Source organism: Podarcis pityusensis (genome assembly GCF_964106645.2).
Source record: "Podarcis pityusensis genome assembly, chromosome: 4".
Taxonomy (NCBI): domain Eukaryota; kingdom Metazoa; phylum Chordata; class Lepidosauria; order Squamata; family Lacertidae; genus Podarcis; species Podarcis pityusensis.
In genome coordinates this window covers 65169678-65194430 of record NC_138027.1, presented here as the reverse complement: position 1 = coordinate 65194430, position 24753 = coordinate 65169678, and the positions used below count along the sequence as shown (strand labels likewise).

At 38.0% G+C, this 24753-nt stretch overlaps 1 protein-coding gene across 1 annotated transcript in view; it reads left to right on the top strand.

The window, feature by feature from the left end:
- CNKSR2 (connector enhancer of kinase suppressor of Ras 2) overlaps window positions 1–24753 on the top strand; it is a 183044-nt gene that overhangs the window by 24897 nt on the left and 133394 nt on the right. Inside the window, exons 4-7 of the mRNA XM_081001590.1 lie at window positions 1120–1207; window positions 12840–12881; window positions 14584–14703; window positions 22759–22818. Coding sequence (XP_080857716.1) covers window positions 1120–1207; window positions 12840–12881; window positions 14584–14703; window positions 22759–22818 — 310 coding nt within the window. The remainder of the gene's footprint in view (window positions 1–1119; window positions 1208–12839; window positions 12882–14583; window positions 14704–22758; window positions 22819–24753) is intronic.

The window sequence follows — 24753 nt, the reverse complement described above, 5'->3', positions numbered from 1 at the left end:
TACAGTGCAACAGTGAAGAGGAACATTGGGCACTGCATTAGTATGCAGCAGGTTCCAGTTACAGGTGTAGAATGCACTTGGGCTGACAAATCTAAAGGAAAATCTCTACTCAGTCACAAAGTTTGCTGGGTGGCCTTGAGAAGTCAATGTCTGTAAACTTAATCAAAAGGGGCACTACAGAGGGGGAGGGATAGGGTTATCACATGTACACATCTGATTTTTATATGGGTAGTAAAAGTAAAAAATAACAAATGAGTCCCTCAGGTTCAAGGGTCATAAGCAGAAAGATTCACTCTTAGTAGAAGTTGTGTAATTAAAATTTCCAATGTCCCTTTATATGAAGAAAAAAACATTTCTTTCATTTAAGGTCAATCATAGTGCTGTGTTTCATAGTGCAGCCTAAATCAGTTGAATAAATGATGCAACATTCCTGCCTTGGGATGTAAATAATGTTGTATTAGAGTAGCAAAGAATAGCATGAGAGAAATTTGCATCTGCACAAATGTTGTCTTTTGTTCTCTTTGGGGACCAATGTGTTTCTTCTTTTCTGGTTATTAACCGGTTTTGCCTAGTGGTTGGAGGGTATGGTTAATCTTCTCCCTTCAAATTTAGTTGCAGCTACAGGGTAGAATAAATTTTTTCTCTTTCAATGTTCTCCAAAATACACAAATATTGTAGATAGCCATTTTTATCCATTTGGAAAACTTCAAAAGCCATAGGATGTTAATACCCTTATTACGTTCTGACAATTCAAAATGTCATAGAACCCTATGAATATAAAACACTTCAAAGGAATAAGTTTCAGCAATGGCTACATGTAATGATCTTGTACTGTAACTGCTTTCAAAGCAGTGTATTATAGGCATAGGGAAACTCAGCCCTTCAGATGTTTTGGGACTACAACTCCCATCATCCCTAGCTAACAGGACCAGTGGTCAGGGATGATGGGAATTGTAGTCTCAAAACATTTGGAGGGCTGAGTTTCCCTATGCCTGGTGTGTTATATATAACTGTAGCATATTTGTTTTTCATAAATGCTATTGTTGAAGTCGTCTGTGTATACTTAGTACTTAAAGAGAAACCATGATTTCATTTTATTAAACTTTTTCATTTTTTCAGATCACCTTTTGCTGCTGTGACAGATTATTCTGTAACAAGGAACAATGTCATACAGCTCTGTCTTGAATTAACAACTATTGTACAGCAGGTATGAGGTCACCTTCATATCTTGTTTAATTTTATTTTAAAAGAAGCATTCTGTGTAATATTGTAAACAGAGGTTTCCTCTACAGTCAAACCATTTTTATTTGCTTAATAATTAAGAGATCTACAGTGCCAATTCCTGCCTGGTAATTTTAGAATACTTCATTTTATGTTCATTTCCTTGTAGGGAGAGGAGAGGAAGAATGTGTCAGGAAATTTTGTATTCTTTGGAATTCTTACTTAATATTAAGTAATTCATTTCCAGTATCTTAGAGATGTTTCATTTACCACTTTGTGAGAAATTATTTAGAAAAATCTAATCCCCCTCCCCAATATAGAACAGTATCCTGTTTTTATGGCTATTCACCTATAACAGTATAACAAGGCAATTTATTGATTTGCACATTTGACTTTTCTGGAGTGGAAGGCATTAATATTCACTGTTGATCTATTTATTAAAGAATATAAAGAAGGAACAGTATCACCAGGCAGTTTAACACTAACATATGAACATATTAGTTTACAAGTGAGTGGGACCAAAGTGGAGAAAAATCAGCCATAATGATCATAGCTGTCTCCCATCTGTATTTTATTATACTTTAGTCAGTGTCTCATTTTTACTAATTCCCCTTTGGCATGTTTGAAAGATTGCTTCTGCACGTGCAAAGTTGGCCCCTACTTATTTGAGATAAGTTACCTACAAGTAATGTTGATTTAATTGAACATGCATTTATTATAATACAAACAGCCTGGACAGGCTGTGGCTGGACAGAGGGTGAGATTCAGTTAGTGCAAGTAGTGCTTTCTTATGCAGCTAGCGTTCTTGTTCATCCCCCTGTTGCAGCCCCTGCACATTCCTGCACACAATCTGCTCTGGAAGGTTGGGGGACATTCTGGAGCAGATTTTGGGGGCATGCCAGGGGTGGGAGAAGGAAACTGGAAGTCCCATTGTGCAGGCAGATTTCCATTGCATAGGATAATACCAATAATTGTCTTGTAAATTTTGTGTATTTTTCATTATACAATTTAAATTAAATACCCATGTTTTATTGTTTACATTTAGAAGTGTTGTGATGCTAACTGGGGACTATCATACTTCATCAAAATTTATAGTTAATATTGAAGGTATCACATACCTGTTTTTAGTTCATAGCATTTGAGATTTATGACAGAATTTATCTGAAGGACTACTTTTAGAAGATCACTTTGGCTGCATGGAGATTATATAAAAATAAATAATGACAGGGATTATGCAATTGTTCTTATATTCATTCTTATGTTTGAAGGCATGTATAAAATGTATTGGGTCTGCTGCATGGATCTCTCGGTTTAATTATTACTTGTTCACTGTGCTTGAGAAATATGGTGGTTTGGGGCTTCTTGGACACATTTACTTTATAGTTGCATTTTGACAAAATATATTAAGGTTTTAGAGCTGCCATACTTATTTCAATTATAGTCCTATATAAATAAGTTCAATAAATTATTGTTAGTTAAATACATTTTATAAGTCTTTCCCTACAATTCATATTATACATATATATAGAAGCCATTTTGGCAAGATAGCAATACAGTGGTACCTCGCAAGACGAATGCCTCGCAAGACGAAAAAATCGCAAGATGAAAGAGTTTTTCGTTTTTTGAGTTGCTTCGCAAGACGAATTTCACTATGGGCTTGCTTCGCAAGACGAAAAACGAAAACGTCTTGCAAGTTTGTTTCCTTTTTCTTAAAACCGTTAATACCCAGGGTGCATTGCTTGAAGAGGTGCAGTTGCGACTTGACTTCAAGGAGCAACTCATAGCACGCGGTGTGGTAGCCTTTTTTGAGGTTTTTGAAGACTTTGGTGATTTTTGAAGCTTTTCCAAAACCGTGCTTTGCAAGACGAAAAATTCGCAAGATGAAAAAACTCGCAGAATGAATTTATTTCGTCTTGCGAGGCACCACTGTAATAATAATAATACCCACACATGAAAGTTCCTACTGATGTCTGCACATAATTTCTTCAACACATTTGATATAATTCCCATATCAGAAATATTTATGTGAATAATTGTGTACTGCACAGGGGATCATGTGTTTTGAAGCCATCTCCTGAACTATGCTCCTTTCTATGTAAAAATGTCAGTGAAACATTCCATTCAGGCTGGTACTTAATATGGGTACTTAGGAAAGCATGGATTGTCTCTTCTTGACATGTTCACCTGATAAAATAGTGCTGCAGCTTCCTAACATACCTTAAGATGTATGCAGGGAGATGTATGCAGGGAGTTAGGGAGAGAGATTTCTACCTTTGGTTTTTTCTTCACATCCAAATGCTTCCAAGGCTTCCTTTTGGAATCTAATCACAAAGCCCATGTTGATTCCACACTCTTGCAGATAGGTGTTGAAAGCCTCATCTACTTTTTGTTGATTAGGGGTTTCAGAACAGCAGAGTGGTAAAATGTTATTTTTATTCGTATTGCTCCCACAAGCCCCTTGCTCATACTGCTTCAGGTGGAGGAAAAGGGCTTTGTGTTTTCTGTTTCTATATATATATTTGATAAGCAGCATGTACAAAAATCTGATTGGTTTCCACATTGCTATAAGCATTGTCATAGAACTGGTTGTCCTAAGTCTATCCCCCTGGCAACACTGGTTGTCCTAAGTCTATCTCCCTGGCAACAAGAGCCTTTTCACAAGTTATATAATAAATTATATGTATAGTCAAGGTTTTTTCATAAGTTAAAAGTTTAATTTTTTAAAATTCCATTTGTAGAAAAGAGAGAGGCTTCCAGTAGCTTTTCCTGTGGTTTAAATATCACATTTATTTGTCTTAATGCTTATTAGTGCCTTCTCATACTTCAACAGGGAAAGAATATTGCCCTGGGAGACAGCTGTGTGGGCATCTTCACCTACTTGCTAGACATTTCAGCTGACATTTATGTAGATAATGCAATAGGCTTCCATCTTTAAGTTTAGTGTAGGTGTGAGTGCCTTCAGTTATTTCCCGCATATTCACCTCATTTCATTAGGAGAAAGATATATGAAAATTACTGTAATGCATTTCTGTACAGTTTCTCACAAGTTTGTTGCATTTCAAATACTATGGCGGTGGTAGAATTCACATGGGACAAGCAAGAAACAAGGAGTGAGGAACTAAGTAGGTAGGTCCTGGAATAACTAGATAGGTAGGATAATAATAATTTATATTTATATGCCGCCAGCCATTCTGGGTAACTTCTAACAAATTAAAACATCAAACACAGGAAAACATTAAACATTAAAACCTTCCCTGTACAGTGCTGCCTTCAGATGTATTCTAAAAGTCATATAGTTTATTTCCTTGACATATTACAGGCAGGCATTCCACAGGGTGGGCCCTCTGCCTGGATTCCTGTAACCTCAATTCTCTCAATGAGGAAGCTGCCAGAAGGCACTTAAAGCTGGATCTCAGTGTCCAGGTTGAACGATGGGAGTGGAGACGCTCCTTCAGGTATACCGGGCCAAAGCCATGTAGGGCTTTAAAGATCAGCACCAACACTTTGAATTGAGCTCAGAAGCATACTTGGGAGCCAATGTAGATCTTTTAGGATCGATGTTATATGGTCCTGGCAGCCACTCCCAGTCACCAGTCTGGCAGCCACATTCTGGATTAGTTGTAGTTTCCAAGTCACCTTCAAAGAAAGCCCCACATAGAGCGCACTGCTGTAGTCCAAGTGGAAAATAACCGGAGCATGTACCACTCTGGCAAGACAGGGTGCAGGCAGGTAGGGTATCAGCTGGTGTACCAGATGAAGCTGGATAAATTTAGTTGTTTGGAAGCTTTGGATAGCTAAATGGATGTGATGCACTGGCAGAGGAAGAGGAGTGGGGGGGAGCGCACCGCCCCCGGCAGCGCAATCCAGGTGGGGTGCCATCACAGCTGCACCCCCTGCCCACACTGGGTGCCACGCCTCTGCAGGCAGCATGCCACACCCCCAGGACGCATGCCACACCCCTGTGGGCAGCGTGCCCCACCCCTGGGACACGTGCCAGCCCTGCCCCCACCTGCTCTCTGCCCCCTCCCCCGGTGCCGGAGAATGAAGTTCCGACACTGATATGATGTAGATATATATTTGCAAGACTCAGAAGGAGACTGAGCCATATGATAAAATGGGTATACTGTGATTTTGCTTTGAGCCATTATTTAATGGAAATTGACTTCCTGGTGCAGATCTTTGCATGCTCTCCCCAAAACCATACAGCAGGGGTTCCCAAACTGGTAATCTGTGGTATGTCTTTAAAAGTACAATAAAAAAATCATATAACATGCAGCACAGCTCATGGCAGTTGCTACAACAGAGAGAATAAACATTATCCCTCTGAATATGGTCGTATTATTCCAGTGCCTTAAGCTTTGTGGAACTGAAGACATGTGCCACTTTTGCCTTAGTGGATGATAGATTATCCTCTAGCTGGATATTTTGAGGAAACAATAGTAACTTGCTGTTTGCAAACATAATCTATATTTGTCCTGTATTGGTGAAAAAGGATCTAGTGGACTGAGCATGGGTGCTTTAGATGTGTCTACAGTTGTGCATGGCTGCTGCTGTTGTTAAGTAGAGCATGCTGTCATAAATTTAGAAAAACAATACAGCAATTTTACCTGGTGGCTGCATGAAACATTGGATATGCCAATATTTTCTTATTTTTTCCATTTTCCTTTACGGTGAGGATTATTTTAATTGTAAACCTTAAAAATACGGAGAATTTATATTTTCTAGTTGTATGCATATATGGATTTATGTTTCAAGACAGCTCTTCGAGTTTAAGATTGTGAACTTGTTTGTTCACATTTCTAGGGCATATTTTTGTTTCTATTGAATTAAAATAAACAAATAATAGGATTAAATTTGCTTATTTATTTTTGGCACTGAGGAATGTATTTAAGTGTGTGTTTATATGTGTACGCGTGCTTGCATTAGTTATTTCATTTATTATCATTATTTTTGAAACTATACTATATTGATTTTCCGGTATAATAACTAAGGAGACAACAATAACATTAGAACAACTCACCCTGCTTTCCAAAGTAGAGACAGTGTTAAAGAATAGGGTTTTTTATTTTCATTGTATGTTCCAACCATAATACTGTACATAGAAAGATTACTTTTAAAAGATAAAAATAAGAACAAGGCTAGGATTCTTAAAACAGCCAAAGACAGCAAAACCTATTGAGCTCATTGTTAAAATAGACCACAATCCTGTACACACTTGGGAGTAAGTTTCACTGAGCTGAGTGGGATGTACTTCTGAGCAATGTGCATAGGATTGTGCTGTTAATTGGTAATGCTATCAGTACTTTTTTTTCTAGAAAAACAGGTGCCAGTACTCACCATGAAGTTGTAACAGTGAGTGCCACACTTTTTAACAGTAACAAAAAGAGATGCTAGTACTGTGTATCATTGAGTACCCCTCCCAAAAAAAGTACTGGCTATCAGTAATAATGTGAAAAACTGTTTAGAAATAGGACAAAGTTACATTCAACTTGGCAGCTATTTGCATTTTTTAAACAAGACTTTAATAAAAATGATTTGTAGAAATGTGAGTCCTTAATCTTCATGCTGTACCATTTCCCACTGATTTTAAAGTAGCATAGATTATCTTTGAGATTCATCATAAAACACAAACTTTGACATGTGGTGAATATTGCGGATTATGGAGGCCAGAGTAAAACTGGGGAGGGGGAGAGTAACTCATTAAATTATCAGTGAAAGAGGTCAATGTGCACAGAAAGGATTCCTTTTGCAAGTAACACATTGAATACATATTTATTAGAAGAATATCAGTAAAATTCATTGGAAATGGTAGATGGGGCACTGGGAGAAAAAAAGTATAATTCTTTTTTTTAAAACATCCCACTAAATAACTATTTGTTGCAAAAAGAATTAAGAAATGAGGAATATGCTAGGGAAAATATCTAGGGCCTTACAAAATATGTAAAAAATACACAGTTTCAAATATTAAGATCATTAATAAGTAGTTTTCAATGGGGGGTGCATTGCTTGGCTACTGCAGTGCATCTACTGTAAATGAGGGGGAAGGAGCACAGAGGTACAGAGTGAAAGAAGCAAAGATGTCCTGAAAAACACTTGTTTGTTTTCTGGAAAGTTGTTGCTTTACTTAGTGAGTGGTTAGAGATGATAATGGGCTAGATTAGAGGTAGTTAATGGAAGCTTAACTCTAGCAAGACAAAAGTGTTCTTGGTTAGGGGGAAAAGGAACTAGGAATAGGGATTAACCCTGTTTTGGATAGGGTAGTACACCCCTTGAACACTCAGTTTAGGAATACTACATTCAACTTCACTTCTAGGTGCTCAGTAGAGGCCATGGTCAGGGGTGCTTTTGTCCAGTTTACGCTGGTGCACATAGTGAACATCCCTTATTTACACCAAATATTACTGCAGTGTGCTCTGTGTGGGGCTCCCTTTGAAGAGTCTCTGGAAATTTCAGTTGGTCTACAAAGCACCAGGAAAGGTTTTGTTAGGGTGTGAAACCTAAGACGCTGGCAAGTTAGCAATGTCATGTGACTTTAAGTAGTCAAGCTCGTTAAGTTGTTAAGTTGCTCAGTATATAAAGAGTGTTTGTTTTCTCTGCCTGTGGGGCGTGAAGCAAAAATGTCTGAAAGCTCCGGAGGTATTTCTGTTATCTTTCTACAATAAACCTGTCTTTGGAAAGACAGGCTTCCCTGTGTCGTTATTTCTTTGCTGCTGAGACTCTGAAGCTTGTACTGCAACAAGAATCTCTGCACTGGACTTAATTAATACTCTGCAAAGAGAGCTGTTGCTGGTGGCGCAGCGGAAGCGTTTACTGGACCAGTACACAAACTCTCTTAGGTTTTGGTGAACACTGACAACTGGATGCAGATAGTACTTACCGGTACAGTGGTGCCTCGCAAGACGAAATTAATTTGTTCTGCGAGTTTTTTCGTCTTGCGAATTTTTCGTCTTGCGAAGCACGGTTTCCCATAGGAATTTATTGAAAATCAAAAAAGGCTACCACACCTCAAAAACCTCAAAAAAGGCTACCACACCGCGTGCTATGAGTTGCTCCTCGAAGTCAAGTCACAACTGCACCTCTTCAAGCAATGCACCCTGGGTATTAACGGTTTTAAGAAAAAGGAAACAAACTTGCAATACGTTTTCGTCTTGCGAAGCAAGCCCATAGGGAAAGTCGTCTTGCGAAGCAACTCAAAAAACGAAAAACTCTTTCGTCTTGCGATTTTTTCGTCTTGCGAGGCATTTGTCTTGCGAGGTACCACTGTACTTTTACAACAGCTGCATGTTCAGGTGCGATTTAAGGTGCTGGTTATTACCTTTAATGCTCTAAATATTCTAGGTGCAGGATAACTTGAGGGCTGTCTCCTTCCACATAATCCTGTCCTCTCTGCAAGATTTCACGCAAGGTGCTTTTGCGTGGACAGACAGAGTCCCCCCCAACCCCAGGCGACTCTTGAGTGGAATAACAACTCAAGACAATATGCTATGGGATTAAAATTGGCCACAACTTTATTAAAGTTTCAGATGTAGAGAGACCTTGGCTTAGGCATTGGGCGTTTATCCCTCCCAGTCCCTGGCTGGGGATCTGGGGAACATCAGGGTTATCCAGAGTGTGTGGGGATTGGGCTGGCTCTGGAGAACATATGTTCAAGCAGAGAGCCCACCCCCCATTTCACCATCGTCACAGGGGAGAGCAATTACATCCAGTTGGCGTATGGCCAATGCTTCCCCTCAGAACAACCCCTTTAACAGGGGACCCTGGGATCACCACCGTGGGGGGCAGGGGCGGGGGTCACCGCTTCACGCCCACCCCCATTAAGTGAAGATAGACTAAAGGATTCCACCCAGTGCCTGAAACTGCCAAAGTTGTGACATTTTGCTACAAGGAAGGCAAAACCTGCCAGTGCAGGAAAATTCCTCTCCAGCCCTTCAACAGCGACCATGATGTAGCAGCGCCTGTGTACCTGTGGAGAAGAGGTTAACCTGCAAAGGAAGGCTTAAATGTGGGAGGGCAGGTTGGGAGAAGCTCTGGAGCCAACTGGCAATTCCCAGGTAAGATCCACCCTCTATTGTGTGGGTATGGCGGTCCCTCTCCCTACCTGGCCAGGTCCCCTGGCAACTCCTCCCCAGGTGGGATTGGGTAACTGCTTAAGGTAGGTGGAGACCTCCAGATATCCAGCCTGAGGAGGGTGAAACCAGGCTATATGGCCAGATAGGATCTGGGGGGCTGCGCGCGACCACACAAAAGGCACCCCCCATTTGATGTGGGGAGCGGTCATTCCAATGATAGACCATTGGAATATCCAATGGGACATTGGAGATACATGCTGTGTGACTGCCTGGCCCTGAATTCTGGTCCACATAATTGTTTTTAAGATATGCTGTATTTTTCAAGCATTACTGTCAATTGTAAGTCTCTTTTTTTGCAACAGAGAAGGATTTTATGAACATATATTTTTAATAAAATATGTCCTGTGCAGTATTTAGCAGGGCTGATGTCTTTGGCCTGTACTCTATGCTGTTGGCTCCACTTCGTATATTGTGTTATGGTGTCAGTCTTGGCCCATGGTCTTGAGTTGCTGCTGTATAAATCACAGTTCCCTCAGATACTGAAGCTCTCATGATTCTAGCTCAGTTTTGGATTGTTCAAACTTTTTTTTTTTTTTTTTTTTTAAACATCATGCACTTCTTTTCCTCATATATTGATAATGTGAGTTTGTATTTTGCTTTTCGAAAACTTCATTCAGTGCTATCCATTCCGAGTGATTTACACAAACAAAATGCTTACTGTTTCTTTGAAACTATGTAGTTCCCATGGATACTGGCATCACAGTTTCTAAACTGCTAAAACTGAAGGAGCTGTACTTGAATTTAAATAGCTACGTCTTAGGTAATTCTCTTCTGTTGCATTATATTGTGTTTAGGTAGAGTTTTTTGTGTGGGGAAAGGACCTTAACCAGTGTTAGAAACTGAGATATGAAAGCTAGGAGCTAAATGGCACGTTAAACCTAGATTATGGGCGCAACAACGGAATGTCTAGCCACACTTTTTAATAACTAGAATAGAAAGACGAAAATGAATGAAATGCAGCTAAAATATTACGTTCATTTTTCACGTGGTCTAGTCCTTCCCCTGCCCACCCTCCTAATATTCTTAAAAGGGTCTCTAGAGAGTAGCTTGAAGTGGGGAGGCAGAAAAAGGTCTTCCTTTCCTTCCACTCTTCAGTTTTAATCTGAAATCTTAGGTGCAGTACTGCACCCAGAGCTCAGAAACTGCTTGCACTAATGAAATTCCCTGTCACAAAATGCACCTAGAACAATGGATGTTTTGAACGCTGACCATAAAAAAGTTTAGAAGAGGTGGGAGTCCATAACAGTAGTGAAGCTCTAGCTGTGTTGAAGGATGCATGAGCCTAGATATTTAGAACCCTGTAAAGGAGCAACTTTCATACTTATATTTCATAGCAAGCACTGAAAGCTGCTTTCCTTTCATTGTGTATACTGATAGCTAGGACAGAAGACAGGTTGCTGGAAGCACATTTATGACTAGAAGCACTTAATCCTAAAACCTGGTGCACCTGCAAATACTTTACATTTATTTTTAGATCTACTACTGACATTGCAAGGATAATAAATTCACTGTTGAAGCCAGCTGTGACATTAGCGAATGTTGTTCACATTCCTTCAAATTATTCTGTTTGAATTTGAGACTTCTGGAAATAGCAGGAAGGTTTTGAACACAGTCAGTGAGCTAAACAAGAACCTTTCTGTGTCCTAAACTGCTTTGGGGACCCTCAGATTCCCATTAATCAAAGTGTATGCTGTTAACAGGTCTTTGCTCATAATTTTATAAGTCACAAGTCCCATCCTCCTTATAGCACTTCATGCAACTTACTCCATGGTTGAATTATGCTCACTTGTGCTCATGTTATAAAATCTTCTTGGTAAGTCTTGGGCTTTGCCTGAGCTATAATTGACCCAACTTTCCGCCCTGTGTTCTGGATTTCCATCAGGTTGTATTCTGAGGAACATGATTATGGTGAATTGAGCACTCAAAAATAAATGCAGAAGAAAGGGCATTCTTTTTATTTTCTTAGTGGTTTTGTTTGTTTGTTTGTTTGTTTGTTGGCTGCCTTCTATGTACTTCCCCCAAACTTGTGCTAGAAGAGCGGTGGTGCTTTGATCTATTTTCTCAGAATTAAAATGCATATGCACAAAGAAAATGTTGTGTTTCCCTTCCATCAGATCAGATTGGCTCATCTGTTCCCTACATTAGCACAAGTGTGACTACAACGACTCACAGTGCAGTCGTAATCACATCTACTCAGTTGTAAGTCACACTGAATTCAGTGTGATTTTCCCCTCTAGTAAGTTGGTATAGCATTGCAGCCTAAATTTCCTAGAAACATTTCTCTGGCTAGTTTGCCTTTATTTATTGGTGATTCACAGCAGTTTTGTTTTAAGAATTGTTTTGGTAAAAAGTTACCTCTGAGGAATTGCAACCCTTGGTTGTAAACCGTGTCTCCCAAACAATCACACCATACTTCATCTCCACTTCTAGTAAGTTAAAAGTGTGCTTATTAAGTATCCTTAATAAGAAATACATCTGTACACCAATAATACAGCTTTAATCCTTGATTTGTAGTCTAAAGTCATTTCTTTCTGACATGCCAGCTCATGAAAGGAATTCTTTTTGCCATGAAAAAAGGCCTGCTAAAAACCTCTCCTGGAAAAATTCCAGAAGGATAGCCATGTTTTACTTTGTCTGTAACAAATAAAGCATATTATAAAGCATATATTAAAAATAAAAGCATATATTAAAAATAAATAAAAACAATTTCATCATTGTTTAAGTGCCACTGGTCTCTTCAAATTAATCCAGAATGACCACCAGTTTCTCTGTAGTCCTTGCCATATTACCTAAAGTTCCTGCAAGATTTATCAAGACTTGCCAGCATAGGATACAAATAAACTTATGCTAACTTTGGAGCAATGGATGGCACCAACATGTCTCTATTAGTGTTACCATTTAAAAATGTTAAAGATGAAAGATAGGTTTGTTTTACTCTTCAATGTGGATAAAATGGCCTGAAAATGTAGGCTTCCTTTCTACTGAGAAAAAAATTGTGATATTGCAGTGTTGAATTCCACCCTAAGTGGTTAAGTGTGCTTAGCAACAGTAGTTTTTCTGTATCTGGAGCCTTAGAATGGTGCTTCTACATTCTGCTTTCCAATTTTCTTTATAAATGTTTAATTGACTTATTCAAAAAGAAAGAAATCTAAGAGCCTGGGGGCCCTGCTGGCTTGGACTCTGGTACATGAGTATCCCCTGTGCTCCTGCTGTGTCCCCTGTCCCCAGTCCTGCCTCTGATTATTGAATAAGTAAACCAGTGATAGAAGGAATTGAAAAGAATGGTGAAGGAAAGATGCATGCATGCACATGTGGGGAGGTGACATGGACATTATTTCTATATGAATACAGCTGGGAGAGAGGATGTTTGCAAAAGTCTATGAACAATTAAAATCATTCCTTTGTTTCTAGATTTAAACATATCATTGGAGCACAAAAAATATTATTTCCGTAATATTTGATGTACTCTGTTAATTTTGTTTTTTTCAGGATTGCACAGTATATGAAACAGAGAACAAAATTCTTCATGTGGTAAGTAGAATTTTTAAAATAATATATGCTGATAATGAACTCAATTATTTGAGTGCCAATTCTTATAGGATCAAAAACTGCACCACGCAGGCTGACAAGGGTTGCAGGCCCCTCCCCCCCAAAAAACAGCTCAGTGAGTATTGTATATGCTTAGTGACCACAAAGCTGGCTGACTGTTGGAGGAAGAAGAGAAATATAATGGTTTATCCTGAAAAAGGGAATAGCACAGTGCAACATTTTCTTTCAGATCCCTCTTGTTTCCTTTAATAGTCTTTGATCACTTCAGCATTATCTTGAGCATTATCTTTTAAAGTGCAAAAGTAATCAAATAGTCAAATAAGGTATGAAGCTTTCTCTTACAATGAGAGCCATCAGAGCCCTAAAGGGTGTCCTTACTTCCTAACAATAGAGAGACCATTCTTCCCACTCTTTCTGGCTCTTTTTATAAATATTCACATTAATCCTCATTAATCCACAGAGTTTCTTGCTTCCCTTTCCTCCTGTTTGTACATTCTACTCCCCTCTGCTTCATAGAATCATAGATTTGTAGTTCCTCCTGGTTTCTCTCCAATCTTTGTGTCTTCTATGAAGCAAGGACTCACTTCCTCCTTCTCTTATATTTTGAAAGACAGTGTGTATATGCATGCTTATAATATGCATTAATCTGATTCTGTACTGTGATATGGATTCTGGTAAACTAGTGGCTGTAAATAATGTAAGTATAGCTCTAGTCCCAATTCCTTGTCTAACATATAGCACCTCTAACATATAGTACCTCTGCTTGATTGCTGGTAGATAACTTTTCCCCTGAAGCCCCTATGCCACAGCCCATGCTTTTCAAAAGTGTCCATTGAGAAGGCTGTTTCAAGGTCGGGAGAAAAAAAATCAAATTTTGTAAGCAGCCTTCTTTTTGTGGAATTTTGGATTTAGCTAGTTGCTTTAACCTCACAGCAATCCAACAAGGGAGGCAAGGCTGTGCCCAAGGCTACTCTGAACTTGAGAACTGGGTTGATATTTTAACCTGGATTTCCTACATCTTCTTTAATGGTAGGTGGCTGTGCACTGCACACCCATGGAATAATAAATCAAATGGAACATTTGAGATATAGTATATTACAGAATTTACCAGCATCTTGTGCATGTCAGTGGAAAACTTCTAATTTGTATTTAAATCAAAAACCTCAATACTCTCCATCATGAGGGTGCTGATAGAGCAGTACAAGAAAAGGAGGTGTTAAAAAGTGAATGTAAATATTTCTAGACTGCACAGTGCCATTGTAGTCTGAAAATATGTACCTTGTTGTATTCTTAAGCCAATTATTCAAGAAAAAAACCAAGAACAAAATCTAAGTCAGGTCCAGACTGTCTGAACAGCCCTTAAACCATTTTTTATATGGCACCACCATGGAAGTAGGGATAAGTGTAGAAATGTTGATGCTATTTGAATCCTTTCCCCAGTCCTGCTCAGGTAGAAGAATTCGAGGTTTTTTTTATTGTCCTCTAATCATGATCTTTCTAGAATAAGGGACAAGGAGTATGCTTATTCCCCAAAGAATGATATTCATTGCCACTTAGATAAAATAGGAATTTAATCTGAATATATAATAATGTATTTTAAAGGCCAAACATGATTATTGTCCACTGTGTTAATGAGTTTTCATATTCTTGATTGTTAACGGAAAATACACTTTTTTATTTCTAGTGTAAGACACTATCTAGCGTCTGTGACCACATAATCTCACTCTCATCTGATCCTCTTGTGTCTCAATCTGCTCACCTGGAAGTGATCCAGCTGGCAAACATCAAACCAAGCGAAGGGCTGGTAAGATGTACGCAGTTAATCAAAACTGTCATCCAGGACGAAAGAAATACATTCTACGAATAAGACCTGTATTTGGCATATCTAGTTCTTCTATTTGTAGATGTGATCTTCAGTCAGCTAGTGGAAATTGCATATTAATAATTACTGTATAAAATTCTTAAGGAAATATTGAAAAAAATAGTACCAGATGAAAGCTACCTCTTTTAAGTACTGTATCTCTAGAGGTTGGTAAGCTTGCAAACCTGTATCCCTCCTTTACGTCCCGAGTCGCATTAATGAGGAGCTCACAGTGCAATCCTATACATGTCTACTCAGAAGTTGAGTTCAATGGTGCTTAATCCCAGGTAAGTAGGTGTAGGATTGCAGCGAGAGGCTCTGAATGCAATCAGATATTTAATGAAGTTGCTTCTAGGTTAATGGGTTCAGGCCTAGGATGTGGATTTCTTGCATCCCATAAAATAAATTTATATGTAGCAGCTGAATGTTCTTAAAGAAAACACTTCCATATTGGTTACATAATGCAGGAAAAAATCCTGGTTAATTTAGGAAAATGTTTCCCCCCTCGTTATAGCAAGATTTATTGATAATGTTGTTACTTATATGAACTCCTTCGGTATATTTACAATATGTTGCTCATTTTTGATATGAATGTTTATGCAACAGTTAATAAGCGCTAAGGGTTGTAGCCAAGGCTGAGCAAGAAATTCTACTTGTGCAACAAATTTTCAATTTCCTCTCCTACCCTGCGCCCCACAAATGTTCTTGAGGCTCCGCCAACCCTCTGCAGCTCTTTTTGAGGTTGTGGTGGGGCTGAAGAAGTAGTTCTGTTTTCACATAAAGAAGTCTGATGTACCAGCAGTACTGCAGCATGTGATAAATTTCAAAGTCTTTATTTTAATGGATACTGTTTATATGTCACCTGAAGCTTTTTAAGACTGGATACTATTTAAATATTTTCAAAATTTGTTCATACTGTACTTGGTGCACTCTGCCCTGCCCAAACCTTCCATTCCTACTGTAGTACTATACTGCCGTTCATTCGTAATCTCATACTTGTCTCAGTGCCACCAGTTCAGGTAAAGACCATTTTCAATACCATTGTCTGCTGTTTTTTCCATCTCACATATCATAACTAATGTTGGTTCTTCATGGTTTCACTGGGATTCATAAACCTTTCCTAATTCAGCTCTCCTTTTATTGTTTTCTTCTTCCAGAAGTGCCCTTTAAGATGTGACCAAAATGATTTTATTTTACTGTAAATTTTCTATGTTTCAAGCCTCTATGGTTGGTTTTCTGCTGCTTTGTCAGTTTAGATGGCAAGGTTCTCCATGCATGGAGCTGTTTGTTCATTATTTGTTTACACTGTATATGTAAATATGTATATGCCTCTTAAGAGTACTTCAAGAACAAAAAATGGATGACAGAAACATTGAATGTATCTTCAAATTTTTAACTTTTGCCTTTTCCCACTGTATTTTGCAGACAGTAAGCTCTTTAGGGCAGAGCCAAGTGGTATCAATTTCCTGGCAAAACATGTTATTTGGGGATTCTGTAAAGTATTGAGTTGTAATGGTTCACTGCTTATGTAAACTATTTTTGACACCTATCATTGAAAAATGTTTCATGAGCTAAATTTGTGTAAGCTACTTAAATGTCTGCAATAATGATTGCTATAAAAGTGTGAATGGGTGTCTTCAAACCTTGCTATGATTATCAGTTCAGTTTTGAAGGGTCTTCCAGATTTTTGTATGTAGGAAAATGTAAGCAGAACAGCTGGGTAACCCAATTTCCTATAGAACTTTTGATTTATCTGAAAGTTATTTATCATCTATATAAAAAGCAGGGAACAAGGGCTGCATTTCCATGTAGGGAAACCTTCTTGGGGCCCAGGCCTATGGTGGGCAGAGCAATGGTTGTGACTCTTAACTTTTGTTCAGTAGGCTACATTCCAGCCACACAAATGCCACAGGTTTCTGTGTGCATGTACATGCATCTATCCATCATTGTAAGAAGAAAGCAAGATTATTATCACAGTTCAATAATACAGTCAAGCTAGGCAACAGCACTCAAGGAAAATGTGATGCACAAATGGTGAGGGTTGCAGTCTGGGGTGAGGTCTGAGGGCAGGATAAAGAAGTCGGGGGGGATCCCATTCATCCTCTGGGCCTGAAATTTCTCACCACTGATCCCCATTTCTTACTCTTGCCAACTGGAAATAATGATAACAGAAGATACGGTAAATGAATTACAATAATTCATGTTAAAAGAAGGCACAGGCAACAAAGACAAGTAAAACCTCTTCAGCTAAGGTATAGGCAATATGAGCTCTAGAAGGATGGAAATAAGGAACAAAGTGAAGTAAATATTTTTTTGCCAACTTTTTATTGTGAGTGGTTTTTAGGAACCAAATGGTTGGACTATAGGCGATAAAAACAAGATAGAAAGGATGGAAGAGTGGGCAGGAAATGAGCTGGCTGCTTATTTTTTAATGAATGCATTTCAGCTTTTATCCCTTTTATATTTGAGGGCTCTAAGGATTAATTGCTACTGACATTGTTGGGATGTTAGGCATTATTAATTTAGTGCACCATTTGTCATATCAAAGAATATATGTCTTTGGATAGCCTTGCACAATTGCATGCTACTAGGGATATACTGTGATCGGTGATAAATGTATGAGGAAGTTGTATACCATGTGCAAAGCCTGAGGTAAGGTATAGCTTGCAGAATTTTAAGACACAGGCAAGAAAATAGCTGTAGTGGTTAAGAAGCATCAAGATTCATTCATATGATCAATTTGCAGTTTTTTATCCAGATGGGTTGGTTTGTAGGAGGAGGGTAGAGATTTTACATCACTGGTTTAATTACTATCACTGGTGTGTGTTTCTGTGATCTAGATTCTCAAAATATGAATTGGACTTGTTTAACTAACACTTGTTTAACCTGTCAGGGATCATTATGTCACTTTTGCCTGGATTCAGCATTGATCAGCAACTCTATATTTAGTTTTTGGTGTCAACTGTAGGGCTGGACTCATGATAGAAAAGAAAAGTCAGAAGTGCATTTTTATCATTGTGCTGATAAAACCTAATTTGGCATTCCTGAACAATTAAATTCCCGAGTTCAAACAGCAAGACACAAACTTGAACAGAAAGAGAAAGAGAACAGGATGGACTTGTGGGCACTTTTCAGGGAAGGCAGGGAAATACCAAGTAACCAATCACCACCATTCTTAAACTTCACAGCTAAGTACCAATAGAAATACAGTGGCAGGTTTTACAGGTAACACCACTAATATCATATAATCAATTGTATCAGTGGCCATTGAGAAACATATTAGGATTAACCTCTCTAGAATGCTATGTAACAATTTTTTTACGGCATAGGTTTATGAATGAACCAGACATCATTCTTACTGTACAATCATGATGATTTGTGATCATGATAGTATCAAGGTGCTTATATGAATGACACTTTCAATACTGGTTGTGCCTGAAAATATTTTAGGGCAAATGTACTGCTTCATTTCTAATCACTATATGCCCATAGCTTCCTGCTGAAATCCTTTCCCCCCACAATTTTTTTGGTTTATTGCTGTTCTGATTTTGTTGTGCTGTAGCACAAGATTGCCCCTTGCCCAGCGGTAATAATATGGTAACATTGAAAAGCATTGCAAAGCAATTAATAAAGCAGAATGTATATGAACTGTCCAGTATAAATCCACCACTGATACATTAGTATTGCATCAATGGCATGTTGCAGAATATACCTGCATAAAGGGTCATTCTAGAGGGGCCCCAAGTTCCTTTTATCAAATGCATGCAGTGCTATCCTCAGTTGATATATGCATATGGATACAGCGGGGGGAATGTAAATAGTCAGAAGCAAATAACATGCAAAATGTACAAACTGTGACAATTATGTTAAAAGTTTAAATATATGTATAATAAACATAGAGACCTTTCGCAAAGCAGTACTGATTATGACATCCAGACATTGCTAAGTTAATTTGCAATTTTTTGACTGTTTCTAATATGTGATAAGAGAAAGATTAGTGTTGGTATAACAATGTTGTTTAGACAAGACAGAGTTGTTCTCAGACTTGTAAACAACATCTGAGTTTAGTAAATCTCAGTTTTTGATCCATACAGTATCTAAGAATCCAATCAAAAAGTTCCTTAAACTAAATCACGCAGGTTACATATTCTCTTTGTAATGTTACTCAAAAGTTTTTTTTACAGAGAGATTAACTGGATTATCTCCTATCAGAACATGATAGGTGCCTCAAAATCTTGGGGATTTATATTACTGAAAGATGCACATTAAAACCCCTTATTCACACTCAGAAGGTGTTCCTGTTTTAAGTATGTCAGAGATAAATACTCTGTTCAAGTATAAACCCTGAACACCACTGTGTAGTATGTGGAACAAGTGTTTGGCAATTGTATTATATAGAACAGTTGCCATAGCTTATTTATTTGGTGATACCTTGCCACTTCATGAAGCATCTTCTAGAAGTCTGCTCATGGGCTGCCCCTGCCATTAGAAACAGTACAGAAGCTAGGGGCCGCAGGAGTAAAGTGATAGCAGCAAAAAAATCCTGCACCATTCCCTACTCCAATGGAAGCCTCTGCTGAATCTGTTTCTTCAATGGACATAAGGAGTTACTGTGTTGAACACTAATGAATATCCAAGCTATTGTCTTTATTTCATTAAATGACTGTTAGAAAAAATGTAGTCTAAACATAGTTACATCTTATATCCTATTTGTCCGAATAACGCAATTTGTTTTGAAGCTTTTTCTTTTAATATTTAGAAATAAAATAAATCTCTGTGCTTCAAGGAAGATCTTCTGCAGCACATCCTCCCACCTGTGCCTTTTCTGCTGTGAATGCTTTAGGTGTTCTGTCTCCCTAGAGTGGACTAATTTGCTTGACATTTCTCATCTTTGCATATTTATGCCCTTATTATCTTCAGAGTAATGACATAAAATTGTCTGTGGCTACGTACCTGAAAAGGGGTATGTGTTTTATGTCATGACTATGAAAATTGAGACATGTACTATCTTCAGCTATGTTGAACTAACTTGTTTTTTGAGTTCTGGATTTTCCTTGCTTTACGTGTACTGTTTCAGAAAACAATCAGCTGCCAAATGTCTATTTTTTGTTGTTTTTTAAGTAAAAGCACGAAATTTGTTTTGGGACACAGGCTATTTAAAGGTAATCTAGCAGCTCTTTATTTGTGCTAGTTATAACTTGATATTTTTACATTAAAAGGATAACAAATTGCTGTTCATTAGTGCTGGTCCCTTATGCAAAGCAGGCTGACAAGACTCTAAAGCTCTATATAGTTATAAAGTACTATGGCTCCCCTTGCCCCATTCAAGCCACCAGAGGTCAGACGGTGTACAGATTTGGAGGAAGAATAAAAGAAAAAGGACAAGTTGAAGTAACAGTATCAACGTAATACTGCTGGAAAAAGACTCTGTTTTCTTGAGTTTAGCATTTGATACAAGGCTGGATCAAAGCTGTAGTAGCACCTAAAATGTACTGCCTGAGGTGGACCCTCATTCCCATATTAAGGCTAGCCCTGCCTTGCCATGATAATAGAATGCTTTCAGTAATAGTAGCAAAATCAATTTCATCCTGCAGAGAGGTTTGCCTCTGCTGTAAAATCTGTAAAGGTTCTAGAATGTATATTGCATTTTACTGTCATTTCAATTCCATAAAGAAACCAGTGGTTAGATATGGCATGCTTGTGTTGTACTCTGAACACAATTTATCCTCTCTGCTGTTCAGTGTCAGTGAAGTTACTCTGTAGGAAATTTACCTTTGTCTTTGATGCTGTTAGTAGATGGCATAGAAAAATTACATTTACAGCCCATCATCACTTCATGGATTAAAGCTTTTAGGCTCTGTAAGGTCTTGAATATCTTTTTTAAAAAAACAGGGGAGCTATTTCTGTGAATTCTTCTGGCTCCTCATTGTAAATGATAAAGGGTAATCTTTCAGATATGTACTCTGCAATGGAAGTAGAACAGCCATTATTCCCCCCCCCCCCATCTTATTCTGCACACTGCCTTGAGTGTTTCTTGAGACAGAGAATCACAGGTGAAGGTCCCTCCTTTTTTTCTTGACCAAGTGGCACACCCAAAATGTCAAGCAAATGAGCAAATTATTTCATCATAAAGACCCAGTTGTAGCCAGGCCCACAAACAGGAAACCATCCAAATCATACACAGTGTCAAAAAAATGCGGTTCACCTCCTTAGAGCCTACTCCAAAAACACGCTGAAATGCTCAAAGGTGGAAAATGAAATTGAACACCACATGGGTAATGCTCAATCCACATAAAATGTCCCCTCAAAGGAAAAACCCAGCAAATCAAATTCTTCCAGATGGACTAGGAGAAGGTGAAAGATTGACTTAATGCCACATTTACACATCAATGTACGCCTGCCATAGTACTGAACCATACAGACAGCACTGTTGAAGGAGTCATAATACGCTGTGCAAAGCTGATCAGGAATAACATCATTTACTGACTAGCCTCTGGGAATCAACCTAAATTCCTCAGGAGATTTTTTCGGGACAGTGCCTAAAGGAGGCATTTAGAAGGATTCAGGAGGGCATTGGCCTGCTCCAATTAGCTTTCTACAACTAAAATAAAACAAGATTTCATTACTAAATGCAGTGGTCTAATAATGTGAATATGTAGAAGACCATTAAAACTATTGCCCTCATCTAGAAAATATCATATGGGTTGTTGTAAAAGTGGAAGAGGATCAACTAAAATATGCTTTGGTAGTATCCTGGGGCATGTAGTCTACATTGTGTGATACAAGATGGAAAGATAGTACGCTAGAGGAATTTAGCTTCTCCCAGCAACTATTTAATTCCACTTGACTAGAACATTTTTGAATGTGATGATCCATAAAGCACCTTAGATGTAGGTTAGTATTCAACCAGTGTTATAACACATATAAATATTCCCTAAGTCATAAAAATATAGCTTATGTGTTCCATAGAGGCCTCAGTTCATGTACTATTTCTAAAACTAGGCATATTTTATTTATCTTTGTGATCCGTATTAATCAGCAAGTATGAATTGGTTATATACAAATTCTATATATAGTTCTTTGATCAAAATACATTCCTTCCTTTGCAGAATAATACTTTTACTTTATTTGTAGATCTAGTGGGTAAATAGAAGGCTCACAGGTTCTGCAGTTCTGCAGTTTCGCTGAATTGCTTTTATAGTTTTCAGTTGTTTTTAAATTCTTGACTATATAGTCACTATTTCAGTATCTCAGAATTACAATGTGCCTTTTAAAATATTGGATTTTAAACAATATGAGTTTATACTATTTATGTTACTGAGAAATACATGTAGTGATGTTTTGGTCAGCTGAGCTGGTTTCTAATTATTAAAATTTTGGCATCTCAAATCACTTAGAATATCGATGGCATTGTAGTCTCCCCTGTGACACCCCCCGCCCCCAGATTTTACAGTTCACGATTTAAATCTGTATGCACTTTTCACAGGATGTGCTTTGATTCAATACTACCCTGGATTTGCCATTTTCAAGGGATTGTGTTTAGTGTTTATAATGGAGTGCCTATGGATTCTACTTATAAAATGGACACTTTCTCTGGTTATCTTCATATTATAACCTTACACTTGAGATCAGTGAATATGAAATTGTTCCCACCTTAAATAGCGCTACTGTCATATAGTTCATTTCAGTTTTGCCATGTGGATTGGGATTTCCCCCCCATGTCACTACAATATTTTTGCAGTGCTATGAAGACACCTCTCAATCCACATTGTGAACCATTGCATACAAATGAGTTGCACCTAGAGACACCTGCCGCATCAAATAAAAGGAGTTTTCATGTATTTTCTTCTGATAGTAACACTTGGTATTCCAGTGGCATGTGTTAGTGGTATTACTCAAATGCTGTTAGAGAGATGTTAGATGGGTGAGACGTTTATATTGGATGGCAGTAGTTTGGAAGAACTTTACAATTTTTTTCCCATGATGTCTTTTTCTTAGGGTATGTACATTAAATCAACATATGATGGTCTTCATGTAATTACTGGAACAACAGAAAATGTAAGTATTGTTATCAAATTTGCTGCAGTCTGGAACATATTTTTAATCTAAATTTTGGATTATGATTCCCCTTTTGCTTGCGTACGTGTGTATTAACTGCAAAGGATCAAGAGCATGTTTGGGGAAGGAAGGGGTGCACGTGGGAGAAGAGCTTGAAACAGCTTGGGCTAGAGTTGTGAGAAAGTTAGCTTCAGTAATGCATATAAACTGGACTTTGTTCAAGGGAGGAAAAAGTGTATCACCGTCATACCTTGTCGTGAATTAAAGGAAATTTGTCTTAATTTGCATAGGATTTTGTGCTGTAGTTTGCTGTGGTGCAGTAAACACATTTCCTATCTAATAATGTTTTTGTTTTTTTTATTGGAAATCAAATAATATTAAAAGCTGATAAGTTAATATCTCATCTAAGCAGCACACACACTCCTTCATGTCTTCTTTGTTTATAAAAATAGATGTAATGTCAGCAGACTCGAACTCATTGTACCAACTAATGAGAGTTTGAGAAAGGATAGTCTCTCTTGCAGACATTCACCTCTAGCCATTTTCAGACTTATGCTTATTCATTTGTGTTGTATGAGAGGTATTCTCTAGGTTCCTCTAAAGGACAGAAGCCACCTTCTTATGAAGGAAACTCAAACTGCTGAAAATATCTGAAAATAGAATTTCCAATGACATTCTTAAATCAACCATAGAATTCTTCTTCCCATACTCCACCAGAAGTGGAGTTAAACTTCAAGTCACCAATAGTAGTGTTTGTACATTGTTTACTATACAGTGGTACCTCATGTTAAGAACTTAATTAGTTATGGAGGTCCATTTTTAACCTGAAACTGTTCTTAACCTGAAGCACCACTTTAGCTAATGGGGCCTCCCGCTGCTGCCGCACTGCTGCTGTGCAATTTCTGTTCTCATCCTGAAGCAAAGTTCTTAACCCCAGGTACTATTTCTGGGTTAGAGGAGTCTGTAACCTGAAGTGGAAAACACATGAGGGTTTCCAACAGGTGTTCTACTGTGGGTTAGAGGCACAGCCCACCACCGAAATGCTGCAACGCTTTGCATTCCTGGTACTTAATGTGCATGTCAGTAAACTAGTAACACACTCCATCCTGTGTCAGTTTGGCATGCATGCTCCCACAATTGCCTTGCTTCTCTATAGTAAAAACTTCATTGAAACTGCCTTGATTGAAGCTTCTGTTGGGATGAAAGTCACATCACAGTGACTAACAAGATCCTCTGATCAGTCCCTTTATCTAATCAACATGACTAATCACAATGATAGGTCTGAGTTCTTGCAAATTTAGTTGAGGCTATAAGTGAGTTACTAATGTGCATGGAGCAGAACAATATGAACAATTACAGCCTTCCATAGTTCTGCTGAAGAAGTTTCCATTGTCAAACTGAATAATGATAATATGGTTAAACTGAATAATCTCCCATATGTGAAAACATAATTTATTTGAACTGTGACCGCTATCAATATAATAGTAATACTTTCCATGTATTGCTCTCAACATAATTTGTCACTTAATAAAACATCTGCACAGATATTGATAATACATTTTTAGAACGAGTCCATAGATTGATGCTGTTGGTGTTATTTAATATTTAGTGCTCTCAGAGCAAAATAATTGAAAAAATCCATAATATATAGTACTATTTGCCTTGTTTTATAAATATTAAAAGCATTTATTCCATAAGGGCTAAGTTATATTTGGAGGAAATGTAAAGTGGTTTCTAGTTTACCTTAATAGATATCATTACACTGCAGTCTAATTAAATTCAATGTGATTATTCTGCTTAGAGCTTCTTCAAGAGCAGCCCCACATTCAGCCCATTGCAGTAGTTTAAGTAGGAGATTGCTTGAGCATGGACAACTGGGACCAGGCTATTCTAGTCCAGGAACAACTGTAGATGGCAGTTTATCCTAAAATGGGC